Source organism: Diadema antillarum, unplaced genomic scaffold (assembly GCF_040938485.1).
Source record: "Diadema antillarum isolate AM-2024a unplaced genomic scaffold, OU_Dant_1.0 seq00000541_RagTag, whole genome shotgun sequence".
NCBI classification, from domain to species: Eukaryota; Metazoa; Echinodermata; class Echinoidea; order Diadematoida; family Diadematidae; genus Diadema; species Diadema antillarum.
Window position 1 is genome coordinate 871889 of NW_027271488.1, and position 20231 is coordinate 892119.

The 20231-nt window shown below is 40.2% G+C and overlaps 1 protein-coding gene across 1 annotated transcript in view; it reads left to right on the top strand.

The window, feature by feature from the left end:
• LOC139734699 (intermembrane lipid transfer protein VPS13A-like) overlaps window positions 1–18278 on the top strand; it is a 115663-nt gene extending 97385 nt beyond the window's left edge. Inside the window, exons 58-72 of the mRNA XM_071645492.1 lie at window positions 434–556; window positions 1382–1494; window positions 2460–2619; window positions 3743–3959; window positions 5125–5300; window positions 6287–6409; window positions 7421–7566; window positions 8217–8412; window positions 9258–9333; window positions 9731–9894; window positions 10360–10529; window positions 11449–11658; window positions 13492–13615; window positions 14604–14729; window positions 16185–18278. Of these exons, the coding sequence (XP_071501593.1) occupies window positions 434–556; window positions 1382–1494; window positions 2460–2619; window positions 3743–3959; window positions 5125–5300; window positions 6287–6409; window positions 7421–7566; window positions 8217–8412; window positions 9258–9333; window positions 9731–9894; window positions 10360–10529; window positions 11449–11658; window positions 13492–13615; window positions 14604–14729; window positions 16185–16241 (2181 nt within the window). The 3' untranslated portion in view covers window positions 16242–18278. The remainder of the gene's footprint in view (window positions 1–433; window positions 557–1381; window positions 1495–2459; window positions 2620–3742; window positions 3960–5124; window positions 5301–6286; window positions 6410–7420; window positions 7567–8216; window positions 8413–9257; window positions 9334–9730; window positions 9895–10359; window positions 10530–11448; window positions 11659–13491; window positions 13616–14603; window positions 14730–16184) is intronic.
• Window positions 18279–20231: the final 1953 nt, after the last annotated feature.

The window sequence follows — 20231 nt, forward strand, 5'->3', positions numbered from 1 at the left end:
CATAGATTTAAATAGATGTAAGAACACTTTGTGATGGAGTTAATAATTTTGAAAACCTCTGCTTTATGATATGCAGGCATGATATTCTGTAGATTAAAATCTGATTTCAGATTTTTTTTTTCTCAAGTCATATACACACAAAAATCAAATTTAACAAAAAATGAATAGATAAATAAATAAATAGAAATAAAAAATACACATTTTGCTTTTTCCATGTATCAAAATCACCTGAAAATTTTGATTTCCAATTTTTTCAGCAAACCTCAATATCATCCCTGGATATGCTAAGAGAACATTTCAGGGGCCTCTGCAGAACTTGTGGTAGTGTAAATCTTGACCCAGTAGAAGTTGGTCTTTTTCTCTCACTCTTACCTGTAACTGACTGCTTCCTCCCCCTTTCTATGTGATTCATGGCCGGCCTAACCTCACACAGGATGGAATCGGCGAAGTGAAACAGGCCAACCAGAAGATGCTGTACTGGGTGTCGTTCCTGGACGGCACTAGTAGGATCATCCTCTTCACGGAGGACCTGGCCCTAGCAACCAAAGCCCAGCAGGTCAGTCATCTCTTTCCTCTACTCCCCCGCTCTTCCTCCCCCCCCCCCCCCCCCCCCCCCCCTCATATTTTCAGACATCCCTTTGATTGTTTTCTGTTGTGTGGTTGTGTGTTTTTGCAGTAGTGGTATATGAGCCAGTGCATAACAAAAGGAACTGTAAAAGTGCATTGGCTCATCAAAACAGACAGCAGTGATAAAGAGCAACAACAATAACAACACTAGCAGAAGCTAACAACAAAAAACAAAAGTGCTTTTTATTAGTACATGTAAATTTTTTTATTTATTTTTTTGTACTTGCTCTTGAAAAACCTATTGTTCAGTTATCCTTGCATATATTTAAACAGGTGATACAGAAGTTGATATTAATCAGCATATATCCATGCTTGTTGGTGCTGTGCCTTTTGGGATAGGGAAAATTAATTGATATGATTTTTATATTTTGTCCTTAAAAAACACCTGATATATGAATAATTCTTTTGTTCATGTCTTAAATTTGCCATTACGAAAGCAGCAGTAATAGTGAGTCGTGTGATATGTTTTGTAGCTGATAACACCTCTTGATAGTCAGTATGTTTGTCGTGAGTGGTATATCATAGCTATTTTAATAGGAAAACAAGCCTGCACATGGTTGTGTGCTGATCATAGCATGACTCTTGCTGTCAATCTTTAAACTATCACACAGGTATGCATAGTACAGCGTACTAAATGCATTTCCTAGAATGCTCATGATTTGAACTCAACAATGTTTGTAGTTAGGGCAAGTTGTGTACATCACACGAGTCATATTAGCAGCAGAAGTCTCAATGGTCTTTGTTTGCTGTGTAGGCTGCGGAGTTGGAGCAACCTGACATGGAGTTGGTAGTCTCACTTCCAGGCATTGGCCTCTCGCTGGTGAACAACATTTCTAGGATGGAAGTGGCATACATCGGTCTCATCAGGTATGAATGGACACGCCTTCTGGTCGATAATTATGTACAATGTATGTTCCCATCAAGCTAAATAGCATTCATACTATTGCATGGCATTAGGCATTCATCCTGATCAATGTGATCACACTTAACAGTATCAGAAGAAAAAATTTGATTATTAGTTGTGTACAATGATATTGGAATTTCTTCTTACTCTTGACGACCTAGTTATTTTTTTTCCAGTAGAAACAAAGATCCTACACTCCATAAGATGATCAACTCTCCCGATTTTACACGGCTGCTGGTGAAATGGAAATGGCTGCCGCCCGCTAGCGTTGAGCTGGTATAGATCGAACAAGTGTTAGCCTTTTGCAAAGGCAGCTCGCAATAAATTTCTGGATGTGCACAGTCACAGCGAGTGTAGCAACCAGCGAGCGGACCTGAGCGAGCTGTGTGCGAGTCTACTGCTCGCTGTGACCAGGGAGATAAGACGAAAACTCGCCGTGCTTAGTCTTTTTGAAATCGAAATGATGATAAACCTGCCGATGGTTGGTGTAGCTATTGATGCAGTTTTATGCACTGCACCAATTCTTTGGTTTACTCATGATTCTTTACAGAATATTCCTTCTTTCTTGTCTTAGCCTATCTTGGTCCTACACAAGCATATCGGGAAAGTACAGCTCACCTGGAAACTTTCCCAGCTCAACGCTAGTTGGCGCACTCCTTAAAAATCCCACAATTCCAAGCGGCAGCGTTTCACTTTTCAACTGAGAGTTGACTATCTTATGTAGTGTGTAGGATCTTTGGTAGAAGTGCATCTTTGAAATTATTCTGGAATATCACGGGTTCGTGAGTGATATGGTCTCATCCTGTCACTTGTTGAAACACATTTGTAGCGATGGCTGCAAAGGTATTGATGTTTATGTTTCATCATGCACATGTGAGAATGTTTGAGATACATGTACCACTGTTATACCTCTTTTTCTGTTGGACAGCTCTGGAGTGATCTGGCAGAACAAGGTCAGGCGACGCTACAAGGACCTGAGCGGCAAGGAGATGAAGATCCTCGAGGAGGGTTTCATCAAGGCCGGGCTGGACGCAAGTGACCAGAAGGACCTTCCTCCAAGACACTACAAACTGGACCATGGCATGGAGGTGAGGCAGTCCAAGAGGGCGCCGTTTTATTATCATCAACATCAGAATTCATCATCAGTCATAATCATGAGTAATCATGTATCATTAATCATTACCATAATCAACATCATCATCATTTTTATGCCATCGTTGTAGCTGATATCATCTCAGTTGCCATACTTGCCAGAATTATTATCATCACCACTACAAACATCATCATCATCATCATTATGTCTGTATCCACGGGTAATCAAAAGGGCAATGATGTTGTTTGAAGTCAGTGTACAGGCTTCCTCTTTGTTTCAGTTCAGTATTTGACACTACAACAGTATGAGAGTATACCTATTTTAAAACAAAAGTCGAGATGACAGTAAATGAAAATGCATAAAAAAGATGCAAAAATAAGATATACTAATCATTGGTTTTCTCGCATTTCTCACATTTGTTGTGTGTGTGTGTGTGTATGTGTGTTGGAGGGGAGGGAGGTGACTGAGCAAATGTGGTGCTTGATACAAATCTTGTCATCCAAGCTTCTCATTTTCTTCTCAGGAATTAATCTTAGTGATAAATCAAATCTAATAAAATTGAATCAAATCTTGAATTGACTAGCAGGTGAGTCAATGTAGCCAGTAAATAAACAAAACAAAAAGAGAAAAACCACCAAAAAAAAAAATCATAACTCAACAAAATATACCAGTGAATGGTGCATCATTGTATCGTATGTCCAAAAAAAAAGATTATGTGACCCTTCGCAACAATAACATTAAATATAATGAATCAATCCAAATACAATTCCAGGGTATCAATGAAACTGTAACTTATTACCCACATCTAACAGAAATCCCCATCCGATTTGCTTGAGTGGTCAAAGAGAAATGAGGATCTTTGTAGAGCATGTCAGGAATCCCTTCCCTCCAAGTTCTGTTCATTGTGTTCACACATTAACATGCAGCTTCAAGTGCTAAATTTGAAAAGAACAGACCCATGACATGTTTTACTATGCAAGATGTAGGTAAGATGTTGTATGTTTAGACCCTGAAATAGCATTCAGACAATTTAGTTGTATTGAAAGTAATTAATGCGGAAATCGGATGGTAATTTTTTTTTTTTTTTTGGACATATTGTATGTTTCCCCGCCCGGCAGGTGGACTTTGGGCGCATGCTGATGCTGTCCCCCAAGAAGCAGCCGGTGAGGAGGACCTACCACCCCGGTGTCTGGGCCCAGGTCCGGACCTCCAGCCACCAGTTCCAGGTCCATGTGACCATCAACAGGTTGCAGGTGGACAACCAGATGCCCGCCGCCATCTTCCCCACCCCGGTCGCTCTGGTGCCCCTCCCCAAGACGGTGGCGGCCGAGAGTGGTGAGTGTGTTGTGGGAGCTGTTGGAGTTGGTATAGGCAGCATTAATGTACTGTATACGCTATATATTTCGCGGGGGTTTTATTTTCGCGAATTTCGCGAGTCGGGAGCTATTCGCGAAATTAACAACACGCGAAAATATTACCTTCCAAAATGAATCCCTTGCCTTGATGATACGAACATTTCAGTACTAGTATACCATGTCACGGCTTACCGAACAGACCATACTGGCTAAGCTTGTTTACGCACGTCCACATCTACTTCCGAATACTGTAGAGAGCCAATCTATTATCGCAAGGGGACCACTCATCAGAAATCTAGCGCGATGGACTTAACCACTTCAAAAATGTTGAATTCTAACTTACTAGTTCGCAGAGTTTGGTAAGTTTTTTTCATGCAGTGTATAACTAGTATAATTCTTATTTGCTAGTAAGTTGAACATTCACACTTTCTTTGCCACTTCATATTTTCTCTGGTCCCCCAATCGCGAATTTAACCACTCGCGAAAATGGGTGACAGCGGCAATTCGCGAAAATTTATGTACGCGAAAATTATAGCGTATACAGTAGTTTTGAGCAGTGCTGCTCTTAGTAGTTGTCACGACTTGTGTGCGTGATTGCTTTATTACTGAAGCACAAAGGCTGCATAACAAGCTGTTATATCAAAAAGGTGCTTCCTGTTCTGATGTAGTAGTGTTGGAATAGGTTTTATCATTTTTGTTCTCTGTGTGTGGGTGTGTGTATTATCTATCCTCCTGCCCTTGTATGAAGTTTCATCAACACACATAGAGCACAGGTGCTCTATGCATATTTTCTGTAGTGCTTCATCAGTCACTCCTGTTGTCTTGACTTGTATCATTTCATGTTCTTTTTGCTGATATTCATCTACTACAGGTATATTCGCTCTTTATCTCATTATATGAAAATGCAGTCTATCAAAATCATGGACCAGTCTCTATCTCTTTGTCCTCTGTCCATTCATCTATTATTCATCTCTTCCTCAATCACTTATCTCTCTTTCTCCCACTGTCTGTCAATATCTTTTTTCCACCAATTGATACGCCACATTTTTATTCCAAACTACACATGCTTCGCTCTTTCACCAAATGCAGGTATATGAATTACTATAATATCTGTATGTATTTTTGTTTGTTTTCAATCATCCCAGCTCCAAAGCAGCTGCTTGAGTTCAGCATGATGGTGCGCTTCTCTGACTACAGCACGGTGAAGCAGATCAAGTACCTCAAGCTGCTGGTGCAGGAGATGGCCGTCAAGGTGGACATGGGCTTCCTCGCCAACGTCGTGGCCATCTTCCAGTCCGACGAGGAGCAGGTCGTCGACAGGGTCAGTGCTTGGCTGCCGAAACATATTTAATGTTTGTTTGTTTGTTTGTTTTTTCATAGTAGTTTATGCGAGATGTATGATTGATCCTTTAAATATTGTGACTATATTGACTGAAGTAGGCTCATTATCTAGCCTCTTTGTATAATGATGAATTCTTTTGTGTTGTGCTTTACTGTATACGCTATAATTTTCACGTACATAAATTTTCGCGAATTGCCGCTGTTACACATTTTCGCGAGTGGTTAAATTCGCGATTGGGGGACCAGAGAAAATATGAAGTGGCAAAGAAAGTGTGAATTTTCAACTTACTAGCAAATAAGAATGACACTAGTTATACACTGCGTGAAAAAAACTTACCAAACTCTGCGTACTAGTAAGTTAGAATTCAACATTTTTGAAGTGGTTAAGTCCATCGCGCTAGATTTCTGACGACTGGTCCCCTTGCGATAATGGATTTAGTATTCGTAAGTAGACGTGGACGTGCGTAAACAAGCTTAGCCAGTATGGTCTGTTCGGTAAGCCGTGACATGGTATACTAGTACTGAAATGTTCGTATCATCAAGGCAAGGGATTCATTTTGGAAGGTAATATTTTCTCGTGTTGTTGATTTCGCGAATAGCTCCCGACTCGCGAAATTCGCGAAAATAAAACCCCCGCGAAATATATAGCGTATACAGTATTCTGTGGAGGGTTAATGGACATGTCTCCTGATGTTTATGCCATATTATATTTCACGGGTTGTTACTTACATGAATTTCACAAGTCAGTTGGTATTCACGAATTTCAAAACACGCAAAAATAATGACTCTGATCTTGATATGAATGTAATGTGCACAATACATTCCTCCATCCATTTCTGTACTCTACAATCACAAATTTAATCACTCGCAACATTTTTGGAAAGTCCCGATTCATGAAAAGTTAGACTCGCCAAACATATGGCACATACAAATGTACAATATGTTTTCCTGCTTGTACCCCCTCAGGTTGCCCTCTTAGAGCTTGACAAGCAGAATGTCAGGTCTGAGCTGGCCGATGCCGAGTACGTGAAGGTGGCGCTCGCCAAGGACTTCAACTTCTACGACTCCTTCCATCTCTCTCCACTCAAGGTGAGGAGAGAATAACTACAGCTCTCAGTCAAATCTTTGTAACTTTAAAGGTCCAGTTTACCTTTGGGAACAGTGATTTTAAAAAATTTCAAGATATGACATTTAATGCATATGTGTAGGTCTGTTATGCCACAAAACATCGTATCATATAAAATTTTCGCGACAAAGCCTAAAATATAAGGAGATATCTGCATTTTTCTCAATAAACCGTAACTGTAGATGGTTTAGTCTGGAAACATTTTTATTTACAACTATTGTTCACGTTTTGTATATTTAACAATACTTAACATCGATTTTACGGCTTCAAATTTTTACAGTGGTTGTTTCTATCCCTAACCCACATTTTAGAACTATTTTAAAGCACTAATGCTGGGTTTTTGTTTCATCTGCAAATGGTAAATTATGCCTTTTATAGCAATGGGCTACTGGCAGAATATCTCCAGTTTCATACTGTGAAGGGCCTTGAGGGTTGACAAAGACTGGTGATTTGACATAGCAGCTCACCAAGTGGCATGATATAAGAAAAATGTTTAGTAACTACTGCATTGAGCTTGTTTTCTGGTACACTGAGGAAGTGAACTTTGACAAGGATTGGTGATTTGACTCAGCAGCTCAGCAAGTATCATGGTAAGAGACAATATTGGTAATTGATACCTGGAGCTTGTTTTCTAATACATGGAGAAAAGTGCAGATAGCTGCAGTTTCTTTCTCGATTGTCACCAGCAGTATGCAAGCTTTAATGCGGCAGTTCTCTCCCACATGTACATGTAATCAGGAAGGGTGCCAAATCCTTTCTTCTCCCCTGTATTACACTTTGTTCTCACCTGAATTTGGCAACTCTTCAGATTCTTTTGTGTGTACTGTCATACATATGATCAAGTTTATGTAAACATGTTTTAATACATCTCTTGTCACAACATTTGTCGCATTCAGCATTTTTCGAATTCAAAAAAAGTGGATGAAGCTTGGATTTGACCATCAGAACGCTCCTCTCTGCCCCCTGTCCCACAGATCCATGTGAGTTTCTCGCTGTCAGAGACGGGGAAAGAGGACAAGTCCCTGCTCAGCGCCAGCGCCAACGCCAGACAGAACGCCCTCAACCTCCTCCTGCAGAGTGTGGGGGTCACCCTCACCAACGTTGATGATGTCATCTTCAAGTGAGTCTGCAGATGTATTTTAAATCTTTCTTCCCATAGAAGTAAATTGTTCATGTGTGTGATTACACTGGAGGAAAGGAAGGTCATGAAGAAAAATGGTCTTATTTTCATTTTTATATTGTATGCATCATGTCAATATGGTTATTAGAATGATTTTCGGCACCAGTGTAGGAGTTGAGGAGAGTTAGAGAGAAAAGAGACAAAGATACAATTGATTTGTGCACATATAACAAGAAGAACATGACACCGCATGAACAGGATATTATATGGTTAACTATAAAGTCTTTACTAGTGATATAGGCAAGGGGAGAATTCCTCTCTCACAACCAAGACCAATGAAAGCTGTGTGTTGCTTCTGTCTGACACATCATGACTGTGATATGGAAGCTTCAAGTTCTTCATAAACTATTCCATTTTCATACACATTTTTCCAAAAGTGACCTGTGCTGTGCTGCTAGTAGTAATCCTGTGACTCTAGATGAAAATTTTAGGACATTACACCCCCCCCCCCTTTTCAGCAAATGGAAAGATAGAGATTAAGAAAAAACCAAAGATAGAGACAATGACTTGGAGCAAGCAGTTATGGGTAATTACTAGTCGCTTTACTTATTCTTATTGTTCTTGATCCTCTTCTTCCCCCCTAACCCCAGGCTTGGATTCTTTGAACGCGAGTACCAGTTCTACAGCCAGGAGCAGCTGACGTCCGAGACCGTGCGTCACTACTCCAACCAGGCCATCAAGCAGCTCTACGTGCTTGTACTCGGCTTGGATGTGATCGGGAACCCGTTTGGCTTCGTCAGAGGTGTCGGCACGGGAGTCAAGGACCTCTTCTATGAACCCTACCAGGTCAGTCACAGCGTTAATCTGTGCACTAATTTCTGTCACACTTGAAGCATGAAGTCTGAAGACTTCAGTCTAGGAATGATGTGTAAGTGCCATGTTCAGATGAAGCAAACGAATGCATCTCTAACAGCATTAATGTGCAATCCATTAAGTATGATTATTCAGATGCAATTGCCATGATCGCAGAGTAGCATATACAGGTGTTCATAACACCAGCACATTGTAGGATAGCCAGCGCAAATATAAAACCCCTTCATGATATGCTCTTATTTATACATGTATACAAAAAATAAAGAAGAGAAACCACCAGATGAGTGAAAAAGCAGTAATACCCTTATAAAAAAATGGGTTTCTTTTACGTTGCATGACCAGTTTGACTGATTTTAGTGAGCTTTGATGATAGTGATTACAGATTGGCATGCAAACTGTAACCAGCAGCCACTTCAACCAGCCACAAATAGTTTTCACATTCATCACCAGTCATCATGTTTGTAAATTTCTTCCATGATGGTTGACAAAGCTAGAAATTGAATGGATACCTCTAGTCTAATTCTTGTGGTAGATGAGGGTGTATGTGGAAAAAGTCCGCTGGCCATGTCATTCTTATTACCCAAACACACTGATCGAAAAAATGGGATTATTGTTCACTAAGAATTTCATTGTTGAACTCCCATCTTGATTCGGGCATATTTCTATTAAAACTCTTTACAACATAAGAGTATCGCCACCATGCATTCTATTGAGAAAGCCACAAGCATTGACGGGTAGTAATTTCTACTGATATCCATCTCCTCTCATGCACCCCCCCCCCCCAACACACACACACCACTGCCACCACCAACCCACAGGGCATCGTCCAAGGACCAGAGGAGTTTGCTGAGGGCATGGCCTTGGGCATGAGGAGTCTATTTGGACATGCTGTCGGTAAGTCAAGCTGAAAGCTGAGCCTAAAGATTTGAGATTTGACGTGGAAGCACATTGCCTCCTGTCATACAAAAATGCATTGTGTATCGTCTCCAAGATAAAAAATCACTTACTTTTTCTCCTGAAAAGTGGTAAAACTTGTTACTTGTTCCGTTAGTGTGGCTCTCCACCACCGATTCACCCTCCAGCAAAATTGTGTCACAAGTCGCCAATTGACTGTCCTAGTTACAGGTCCACTCATAGCACTTGAAGGTGTCAGCGAGAACTTAACAAGAACTTGACGTAGACTGAGTCATTACTCTGATTGATTGTGTTAAGAGGAGAGTGCCACTTGTTGTCACATCCTCTGATTCCACACTCTTTCTTTTTTTTCTCTTTGTGTGTGGCATACCGTCAGGTGGTGCGGCGGGTGCAGTGTCCCGTATCACGGGAACGCTGGGCAAGGGGCTGGCGGCCCTCACCATGGACGAAGAGTACAAAAAGAAGCGGCAGCAGGCCATCAACCAGAGACCAGCCACTTTCCAGGAGGGGCTGGCCAGGGGCGGCAAAGGCCTTGTCATGGTGGGTAGAGTGGAAAAGATTAGCACTGACATCATGGACAAATTTGACATTTTTTTTTTTTTTTGAGGGGGACAGATTTTAAGACAGTGATTGCTTTTCAGCTGATTCTAATAGACTGTGTACTGTAAAACCAGAAACATTCGCGAATTGGAGACGAAGGACTTTATCGCAGCATGAAACTTTGCAAATTGGCAACTGGCATTCAATGCCAGTATACAATTGTGTATAGACAAAAACTTTTGTGTGCATTTTGCATTTGCAAATCTTGGCTCCTCGCAAATTTTCTGGTTTTACAGTATCATGGTATGTCAGAATTTTGGTTTTTGTTGGGTTTTTTTCAAGAAAGGAAAAGTTCTGCACCTGTGATACTTCTAGCGTTATTCTGAAATGTCTAAACTCTGCAGTATTTGTTTGGCGATTTGAGTGATTAATCAGAACCCTCCCGTTCTTCGCCCGCATTGATAGGGCTTCTACGAGGGTGTGAGTGGGGTCGTCAAGAACCCCTTCGAAGGAGCCAAGAAAGAGGGCGCCAAGGGCTTCTTCAAGGGCGTCGGCAAGGGGCTGGCAGGAGTCGTCGCCAAGCCGACAGGAGGCATCATTGACTTTGCCAGCGGCACTCTGGAGGGGATCCGGAGGTGAGTGATTGAGCAGAGTTTTGTTACTGTTGAAAATTTTTCGTAGTGACCAGTGTTTGGTGTTTGTTATACAACAGCAGAGCTGCTAATTCTCCTTGAGTCTGCGGAAAGCTACCTGAGAAAGGAAACCTTTCTTGATGTCCTGAAGAGAAAATGTAAAACTCTCCTCAACTGGGAAAATATATGCCTATTTAGATGTATGTGACACCCTGATTGTCATTGGTAACCATCCTGATTTTGATTTGTGAATGTTGGCAGCTTTGTGATAGAGAGTGCTTGATGAATTGATGGGGGGGGGGGGGGGGGTGAGGAAAAATGCAGAAGTAAAGAAAACATACAGACAAAATGAAAGTGGTTTGGCAAATTTGAGTCAGTGGGTGTGGACATCTCTATTGTTACAACACAGTCAAATCTCTGCAATGTGGTCGATTTATGTTTGATAAAGTATAAGAAGGAAGTCTATCTGGGTACAATTTCTTGTGTTACATTCGTGTTGTAGATGATACAATACAGCCTACTTTTTGACAATTTATTTACATCAAAGATTTGGGCACACATGTCATAGTTTCTCTGAGGAATTTCAAAAATCTGTGGACAAATTGCTAGGTCAAATTTGCAAGGATTTTAATGAATGATATCAAATGTGGAAAAGGTCACATGGGCATTGCATCAACTATACACACAAAAATGCGCTAATGCTCAGTGGTCATGTAGGTGTACATTACCTAGAAAGTTTGAGAGTATCACCCCCTACCCCCCCCCCATATGTAAGTATGTCATGATGAGTGCCTCCTAACCTTTTAATCATTTCATATCACATTGATAGGACTGCAGTGAGATGAAACAAAGCCAAGTAGATTAATCTGCATGTCCAAATCTCTCCTGTCCAACCTCCGCGCACACAAAAAAAAATCTTCAGGGTGGCTGAGTCAGACGTGGAGATCCGCAAGTTGCGTGACCCCCGCTACATCGGTGCCGACGGCATCGTGAGGGCCTACAACCGGGCCACGGCCTTGGGCAACTGGCTCTTGAAGCAGATCAACAAGGGCCAGTTCGCCCAGACGGAGGACTACATCGCCCACCTGCAGGTCACGGCTGACAAGAAGACCTATCTGGTGGCTACCGACAAGTAAGTGCACCCACCGTTTCCGTATTTGTTCCCTTTTCTTTTGTTTGCGTCTCTTCCTTTGTTTTTGTTACCTCCGCCAAGGGAGGAGGTTATGTTTTCATTACCGCATTGGTTTATTTTGTTTGTTTGTGTTTGTCCCTGTGTAAATAGTTGTGAACTTATTTGGATGAAACTTGCACAAGAGGTTGAGAATGACACAAGTAACAGATGATTGAATTTTGGTAGTGATTTGGAAATTTTTATTTTTATGAAGGATTTTCAATATTTTTGGAGGTAGGGTCAATGAACTTGTGAGTTCAAGCTGTGCATTTTTAGAGGTTTTTCTACGAGCACTAGAGTGCGTGCTCTAGTTTCTGCTAGGGTGAGGCGCGCCAGTAGCTGACATTGATGACGTAACAAAGGCTTCGAAATTAGGAAATCGGGCGATTTTCAGCATGCATATGCATGGGTAGAAATTACTGATCTCGACAGAAGAATAAGATCACTGGTCGAAAATGATAAACAAAAAAGAAAGGAAAAGAAACTCCTTGCCTTTGGCGGAGGTCTGCACTCTGAGAGTGCTTTTCTAGTTTTGCTTGTTTTGTTTTGTTTTTTGTCCTGGAATGACCAAGAGTGTTTGTTTTGAATATGCAATTAAGCAGTTTGTTTGTCCCATTGTGGGATGGGATGACACTGGAACGGCAAAGAGATGTTCATATGAGATAACAGTAGCAGGTACATGTGTAGCATAGGAGATGAATCTTTGGGAAGAGTCTTCTGGAGGGGGAGAGGGATGCAGGTGGGGTAAATGAGGACCAGAAGTTTACGTAAGTTACAAAGCGAGGTAATGCAATTTTTATACCCCCGCCAAACGAAGTTTGAAGGGGGTATATAGGAATCAGCGGACGGTCGGGCGGTCGGGCGGTCGGGCGGTCGGTCCGTTGCAAATCTTGCGTCGCGAACTACTTCCTCAGTTTTCAACCGATTCCCATAAAACTTGGCACAGATGTGTGCCTTGGGTTGTAGATGTGCAAGACGTATTTTTTGACAGTACCCAAAAGTACGTTGCCATGGTAACGGCATATTATGGGCAAAAATGGGTACAAATCTTGCGTCGCGAACTCCTCCCACAGTTTTTGATCAATTTTTATGAAATTAGGTACAGATGTTCATCTGAATATGTTAATGTGCAAGACACATATTTCCGCAGTGGCAAAAAGTGCGTTGTCATGGTAACGGCATGTTATTGGTAAGATATAGGGCAAAATGCTTCATGGCAAAACTGCTTCATCAGTGTTCTTCCAATTCTCATGGAATTCATATTGAATGTTTGTCTTAGGATATAGGTCAGCATGACACATTTCTTGACAGTGACAAAAAGTATGTTGCCATGGTACCAGCTCACATATTATGAGCCAAAATGATGGAAAATTTTGTGTTGCAAACTACTTCCTCAGTTTTTGCCCAATTTCCATGAAACTTGGTACAGATGTGTGCCTTTGGTTGTAGATGTGCAAGACGCATTTTTCGACAGTACCCGAAAGTACGTTGCCATGGTAACGGCATATTAATGGCAGAAGATCAAGGAAAGATCTTGCGGATTTAACTACTTCCTCAGTTTTTTGACCAAAGCTTATGAAATGTTGTTTGGCGGGGGTATAACCAGTCGCTGTAGCGACATTTCTAGTTTTATTTGCTTTAGTTTTACTTCATTTTTTTTTCTCCAAGTGTGGCTGCAATGGATATTGTGAATCTGCAACATAGGACTAGCAGTAGCATGATTCAATGCTGATTGTGTATGGTTTTGTTTTCTTTTTCTGTGTGTGCTTGTGTGTGACTGTCTCCCCATCCTAGACGGGTTATCCTCACCAACCGTGGAGACATGCTGGGCCAGTGGAACCTAGAGTTTGACTTCCTCTACACCAACCTGAAGGATCTGCCCTCCCTTACAGACAAGGGGATCCTTCTCGAGCCCAAGGTGTGTATGCAGCCATTGTGGCTCCTCACTCATCTTTATGTGCATTGATAAAATGTGTTCCCTTTGATTGAATTGAATCAAAATATTTTTTTTTTTCATTTGGTCACTATTAAAGGAAGCACTAAATGCCTCTTAGGGAACCAATCTTTGGAGTAATGACTGTATGTCCCAAGGCTGGTGGAACAGGGGGGCACTATTTTTTTGCATCCGTGCATAGGAATACATAGAGTGTCACCACCAATGAAACCTTTGAGCACCGTACATCAGCTCAAGATACCCGGAAGTGGCACACCAGTGCCTTTTTTTATTTATGGCTCGTTAGCTCATGAAACCCAGAAGTGCCCCCCCCCCCCTCCACTTTTGAAAACGTGGCGCCGACCTCATGTCCTTTCTGTAGGACTAGGCAGTTATGATTAAGTGCCTTACCTGAGGGCGCTACGGCTGCTGTCCAGGGATTCAAACCTGGAGCTTTAGTATTGAGAGTCCATGGTCTGAAATACAGAGCAATAACAGCTCCTAGAATGTGCATGGATGGATTTCTCTTTTAATGTGATATTTGTTTACAGTGTATCTTAGTCTGTATGGCTTAAAGAAAAGGGCAGTACACTGTTCATTTCAAATCCAAGGAATTTCACTTAATCTATGATGTATCAGTTTAAGTGCACTCCCGTTACAACAAACACGTTCATAAAAAAATTCTTGTTACAACGAAGTAAAATCCAGGTCCTAAAATTCTCATGTATATATCTTTATGTACTTTACTTTTTGGCTATGATGATATTTTGATGTACAACAAGAGAGAACCACTGGTCTCGAGGACTTTAAAAAGGACTATAAAAAGATTGCACTGCAAGCCTAGTAATCTACTTACCTACCTACCTACCTACCTACATACCAACCTACCTACCTACCTACCTACCTACCTACGGTGTACATTGTATGTGATCTAATTCATCTATGAATCCTTATGTCAATGTGTTTTTTGTAGGAGGTCAAGGCTGCAAAAGGCAAGAGTCCTCTGGGGAAGGGCTTTGGCAAAGGACTAGGAAACCTACTCAAGGGCAAGCAGGGACCAGGCAAGGTGGTCCACATCCTAGACAAGAAAGTTGCAGAGGTACGTATACACAGGCACATGGGTCTGTCATGTCCCTGTCATGTCCCACACATGGTGTTTTTGTTGTTGGTATTTTCCTCCCTCAAAGTCATGTATAAAGTCCAGGTTCTGGTTACGTCCTCTGCTCTTAATTTGTTTTTCTTGTTGTTGCTTTTTTTCTTGGTGATGATGTGTTTGTTGGTGATGCTTTAGTGGTTCCTTTTGTTTGCAGGAAACGTGTCATGTGGCATAGCTTCTCAAGTTGATAAGTTCTTGGATGTCTTTGCTCACTATGCATCATTTTGGATGCTTCCTCACTCAGTTTATGCACTCTGTATGGCGCAATTACCGTAAAAGTGGAAATTTTCGCAGTGTGGAAATGTTCATACGTTTTGTGTGACCAGAAACTAGCACGAAAATAATTTTGCTTGGTATATGTACCACTGTGAAATGCCTTGATTCTGTGGAATTAAAAAACACGAAATTCATCTTACTTGGCAGAGCGCAAAAAGTTACTCGGTATACTAACGTCAACATAGTACTGATAGTCTCCCTGCAAGAATTTTTCAGTGCATATCACAGTTTTTTGTGTACATGACCACACAAAAATCTCTTGAATTTATGGATGATTTTGTCATTGTACAAGGTTGCCAATTTGAACAGATGTAGAAATGCAGCTTGACTGTGGTAAAGGGAAATTTTACAATCTGTTGTTTATTGATATGATTATTGTCGTCATTAGTTGGTGACCATGATGAAGAGAACAAAATTATATCCAAACTTGCATGGAGACTATGGCTGTACATTTCCGTATGAAATGTTGAGATACTGTATCATGTCATGATATCTTAGAAAAGGTGAGAGCATTTTTATGATTGTGAATGTAAAGTGTGATGCTCCCTCCCCCCCCCCCCCTTCCTGCCCATTGGCCAATACTATGAAATTACAGGCTGTTGCCTTTTGCATACCATGACCATTAGTATAAAAGCTATGTTAGTTTTCATATGATGAAGGTTCTTTACTTTTTTCTGATATTTCATTGTTCTGTTGTTGCATAAAACCATTTGCAAGGTACAAGCCTAGTACAGGGAAATCCTGTGACTACAAGGTTGCCGGGCCTGCTTTACCTTGTTATAGCCGATACCTCAACTCTAAACATGTAGTAATAAAAACAAGAGACCAGCTATATACAGAAATAGAAATTGGAACTGCTGAATTTGCCTTGTTAAAGGTGATACCGTGTTGTAAGGGAGTTTGTTATGAGGGGGTCTCCCTGTACTGAGCTTTCCATTGGTGGTAGGGATAGGGTAATTGACTCCTGTCCCCCCCCCCCCCCCCCTTTCACTGCTGCATCTGGCGCACAATTTCATATCTATCAAGCCATTTTGCTGATATGATGTCTCTGTACTACCCTCTCTCTCTCCATTGTCCTTTCCTTTCATTTGTTGTTGGGTTTTTTCCCCTCCATCTTTGCAGGCTTTCCTGTCCAAACTGCACTATGCCATTGCCAAGGAGACAAAGGCGGTCCTTTGAGGAAACAAACTGAGATTTCCTTACCCCTACGTTGGAGTGAAATTCTCACAGTGAAGCGGCTGCAACCGTTACTGCAGGGAAAGTGCATGGATCTCCTCATTATCAATGTGTCGGGGTTGTCATTCTCTTTTTGTGTTTTGTATATAGGTCGATGGGCAAATGTAGTGTGTGAGCGGAGAATTTGTAAAGATTTTGAGTATTTTTAGATAGAAATTTACACCTCTGTCTGGCTCTCGCTCGGATGAAGAGAGCTATTCCTGATGTATCCTTTCATTACGAGGGTGTCCTTCAAGCACTAGTTAGGGATGGTAGACCGTGAGTGTGGATAAGATCGTTGTGATGAGGTGGTTGTGATTGATAAAAAGATAGGATGTAAAAAAATGATGCATTTTCTTTTTCTCTACATATGATGTACTACGAATAAGATGCTTATAAAGTCACATCATTTTAAGACAATTTAACTAAATGTCCTATTTGCCAATCATTTCTTTCGAGTAAATTTCTTTTTTGATCTTTTTTGTTAGATCTGTATGTAGTATTGTAGAAATCCCTGCCCAGTATCACAAACAAAATCTTTCAGTGGTACTACGCAAAGTATCAAGTGTGAATAGATTACCACTGCCATAAAGCTTTACTACCAGAGAAAGAAAAAAATGAGCAATTAGAAAGAATGGATGATGTAACACATAAAACAGTACACCCTAATCAAGTCTGTGTAACTCTTGTGTGCTCATGATACAATTACAAGCTAGGAAATCATAATGTGAACTGTGTTGGTATTTTCCTTGGTAGGTGTACAAGGTGTAGACATTGGCTACGCTATAAGGAAACTTTATTTGATTTGTTATTTCTTGCATTGATATTTGTTGCTGATATATGGTTTATTGTTTCTTTTGATGTTGCTGCAATTTGTTTTGTTGTGCTTTTATTTTGCTTTAATGAATATCTGTTTTTATATTTGCTATAATGTACGCGAGGCTCCAAGCCGAAAGTTAGTACCCTGAAGGAGGTTGTGACCCCCCCCCCCAAGACATGAATGTGAAGACCAAAATTTAATTTTTGTTTTTTTCCTTGCTCCATGATGGGGCTTTGCAGTTCCAAGATGACTTGCCAAAGAAAATGTTGGAATATCTCCAAGATAATATATATGTATATTCCAATTAAATCGAGGTAGCTGATGTCTTTTTCTCCATACAATGTAGCCCCCTCCCCCGAGACACCCCTTTGATTTCGTTAGCCGACTGAAATCTTTAGCTGCTTAAAGTGCCCAAGTTGTGTGTTGTCGTGTAGTTAGCTGTCAGATGGTCATTTTCCATCTTGTCCCAAGGAAAAGTTGAACCTAGACAAATCATGTATTACTCTATTGTTATTATTATTATTATCATCATCATCATTGGTAACAGAGAAAGAGAAAGATGAATGTTACCTTGAGTCGGGGAAAAAAGATTGGAATTGGCGTTCCGGAGAATTAGAGTAGAGTAAAACCTGTATGGCATTGCCTCTTTGGTAGAGGTCTTCGAGGCATTAGTCACTTTCTTTATAATGTGTCTGTGGTGTTGTTGTTGTATCTCTTTGTCTCGCCACAGTGTTGTTGGGTTTTTTTTCTCTCTCTCAAATCATAGTGGAGCTAATACAGTCAGGTTGATGTACTTGTAGATGCAGATTGGTTATGAAGAGGAGGACACAAATTTGGTGTCTGTCTTCACATTTTGCAAAAGTCCATTAGGACATCAAGATTTTCCATGCATATTTTCAACCAAGGTTCAAATACTTTTTTTTTCTGTTTTTCCTCTTGTTGAGTTGAATATGCAAAATTCATTTTCAGATTTTTTGAAATATTTGATTTATTGCATGTGTGATGCACCATGACTTCTGCTCACAAATTCTAAAGGCTGAAAATTGTCCTCAGTACTATTTTGAGTGTTTCCAGTCATTTTGAATCTTCTTTTTGATATCGAGCAAGCAAATTATCCAATATGTATAGACGTGGTTAGGTGGTGTTTAATGTATTGCATAGGAATACAAGAACTAAAGGAAGCCGAGTTAAAGGAAAAAAAAACCCAAAATAATTGGTTTTTATTGCCTATGAATGGTCTATAACATTCAGAATAATCTATTTTCAATTCTGTGGTTATCTTTGCAGTAGAATTGAAAAGATTAATAATTTCACAGATACAAGATTATTTTAGGGAATCATTGGTTTGGTTTGTTTTTTTAATTTGTATCGACATGTTTTAACTTGAACTGTTTTCTTACACAGTACCATGTTTATATTACAAAGAGAAAAAAAAGGGCATTTTGTGATTTCTTCTCTCACTGCAATAAGCTTTGTTTAGACATAGGAGGCAGGAAATTGTGTTGTTGTTTTTTTTGTCCTTGTTTTATGTGTGTTTGTCAATATTGTCTTATTTTGCTGGGGCCATAAAATGTCTTTCTATCTCTTTTTCTTTCTTTCTGTTTTCTTGTACTGAAATATATTCATATTCCTGCCAGTGTGGCCACGCTAAATGCCAAATCATTCAAAATTTTATCTCTAGCATTCAGTTCTGGAGTAGACTTCTTTTTACTTTGATGATCATCAAACTGGTGCGAGTGTCCGTGAAAAACAGACCTAACATGTTGTTCCAGTTGGAAATTGGAATAATTTTGATTTCTCAAAATATCTTGTCCCTCGTAGCAGTGTTAAATAGATTGTTCAGTACGCATGACTTAGCATGCCTTTATGTAGTGTGGGTATTCCATTAATTGTTGCCTATAGTATCTTAGTGTTTAGTCTGTAGTGCTGCCTCTTGATTTTTGTGTGTATATTCACACCAAATGAAAAAAAAAAGTAAATAAATGAATAAAAGTACTACAGAGATACAGGGTTATGCCAGACGTGGGTGTGAAATAGGGTTTACCCATGATATTGGGTATCTTGGATAGTGAGTACGAGTCTGTGATGGCAAAAGCCAACTTTTCTTGGAATACAAACGGGATGTTAGAATTATTCTGTTAGAACTATTCTGTAGACCTGCATGGAGGTATGTTTACTTAGGTGTGTAAGGAGAAGACACCTATTTTGTGCAGACTTGGTCAAGATTGAATCCAGGTGCTGTAATTTCTCATTTTCTGAGAATCATCAAATGATGTACAACTTGCAGAGGGTATGCTTACTGTATTTAGCGACGTATGCGTCAGACATAGGGTTTGTGTGTACGATGACTTGACAGCATTCATATATATTTCGGGGTAGAGTGGAGAAGGTGTAGCAACAATTTGTATTTGATAGAATATGTAATGTTTAAAAACAAAAAGTAATTTTTATACCCGTGCAGTATGTACATGAAATGTATATTTTGGGCTGAGACAGATTGTTTGATGGGTAATAGGCTGGGATGAAAGCATGCATACATCAGTAGGTACTTATATATATCTACCAGGGGTTCTAGAATATATCACATTTTCTGGCAGCTCTGTGGTTATTATCTACCAATGCGTAACATCCAGTTGAATGGGGGGGAAAAAAATAATTCTTCTTTTTTCTTTCTTTTTTTGCCATTGCCTTTGCTCTGAATGTTTAGTCCAATAATTTGAAGTACTGTCTTACAAATTGTCCTGTAAATTCAGATTTCAATACAGGAATACTTTTTATTTGGTGGAAGAAGATTTTTTACAAGTTTTTAATATTTAACATATCAATTCATGCCAGCAAATTAAGCAGACTATCTAGAAAGGGCAGTTGGACATAACTAAATTTGGTAGCAAATACGCTTTGTACTTTCTCACATTACATCTAATAAATCACAACAGCATTACTCTATGTTACATAGGAGGTCTTGCCAAAGCCATCAATCTCTGTGCTGTAAAAAATCTGCACAAAACAAAACAAACCAAGAAGAGAAGTAAAAGGAATTAGAGCGCCATGGAATTTCATTGTTGCAATAACATACACAATCTATATTTGCAACATGACTGCCAGTTCATAATTTTGATAGCATTCCTGAAAAG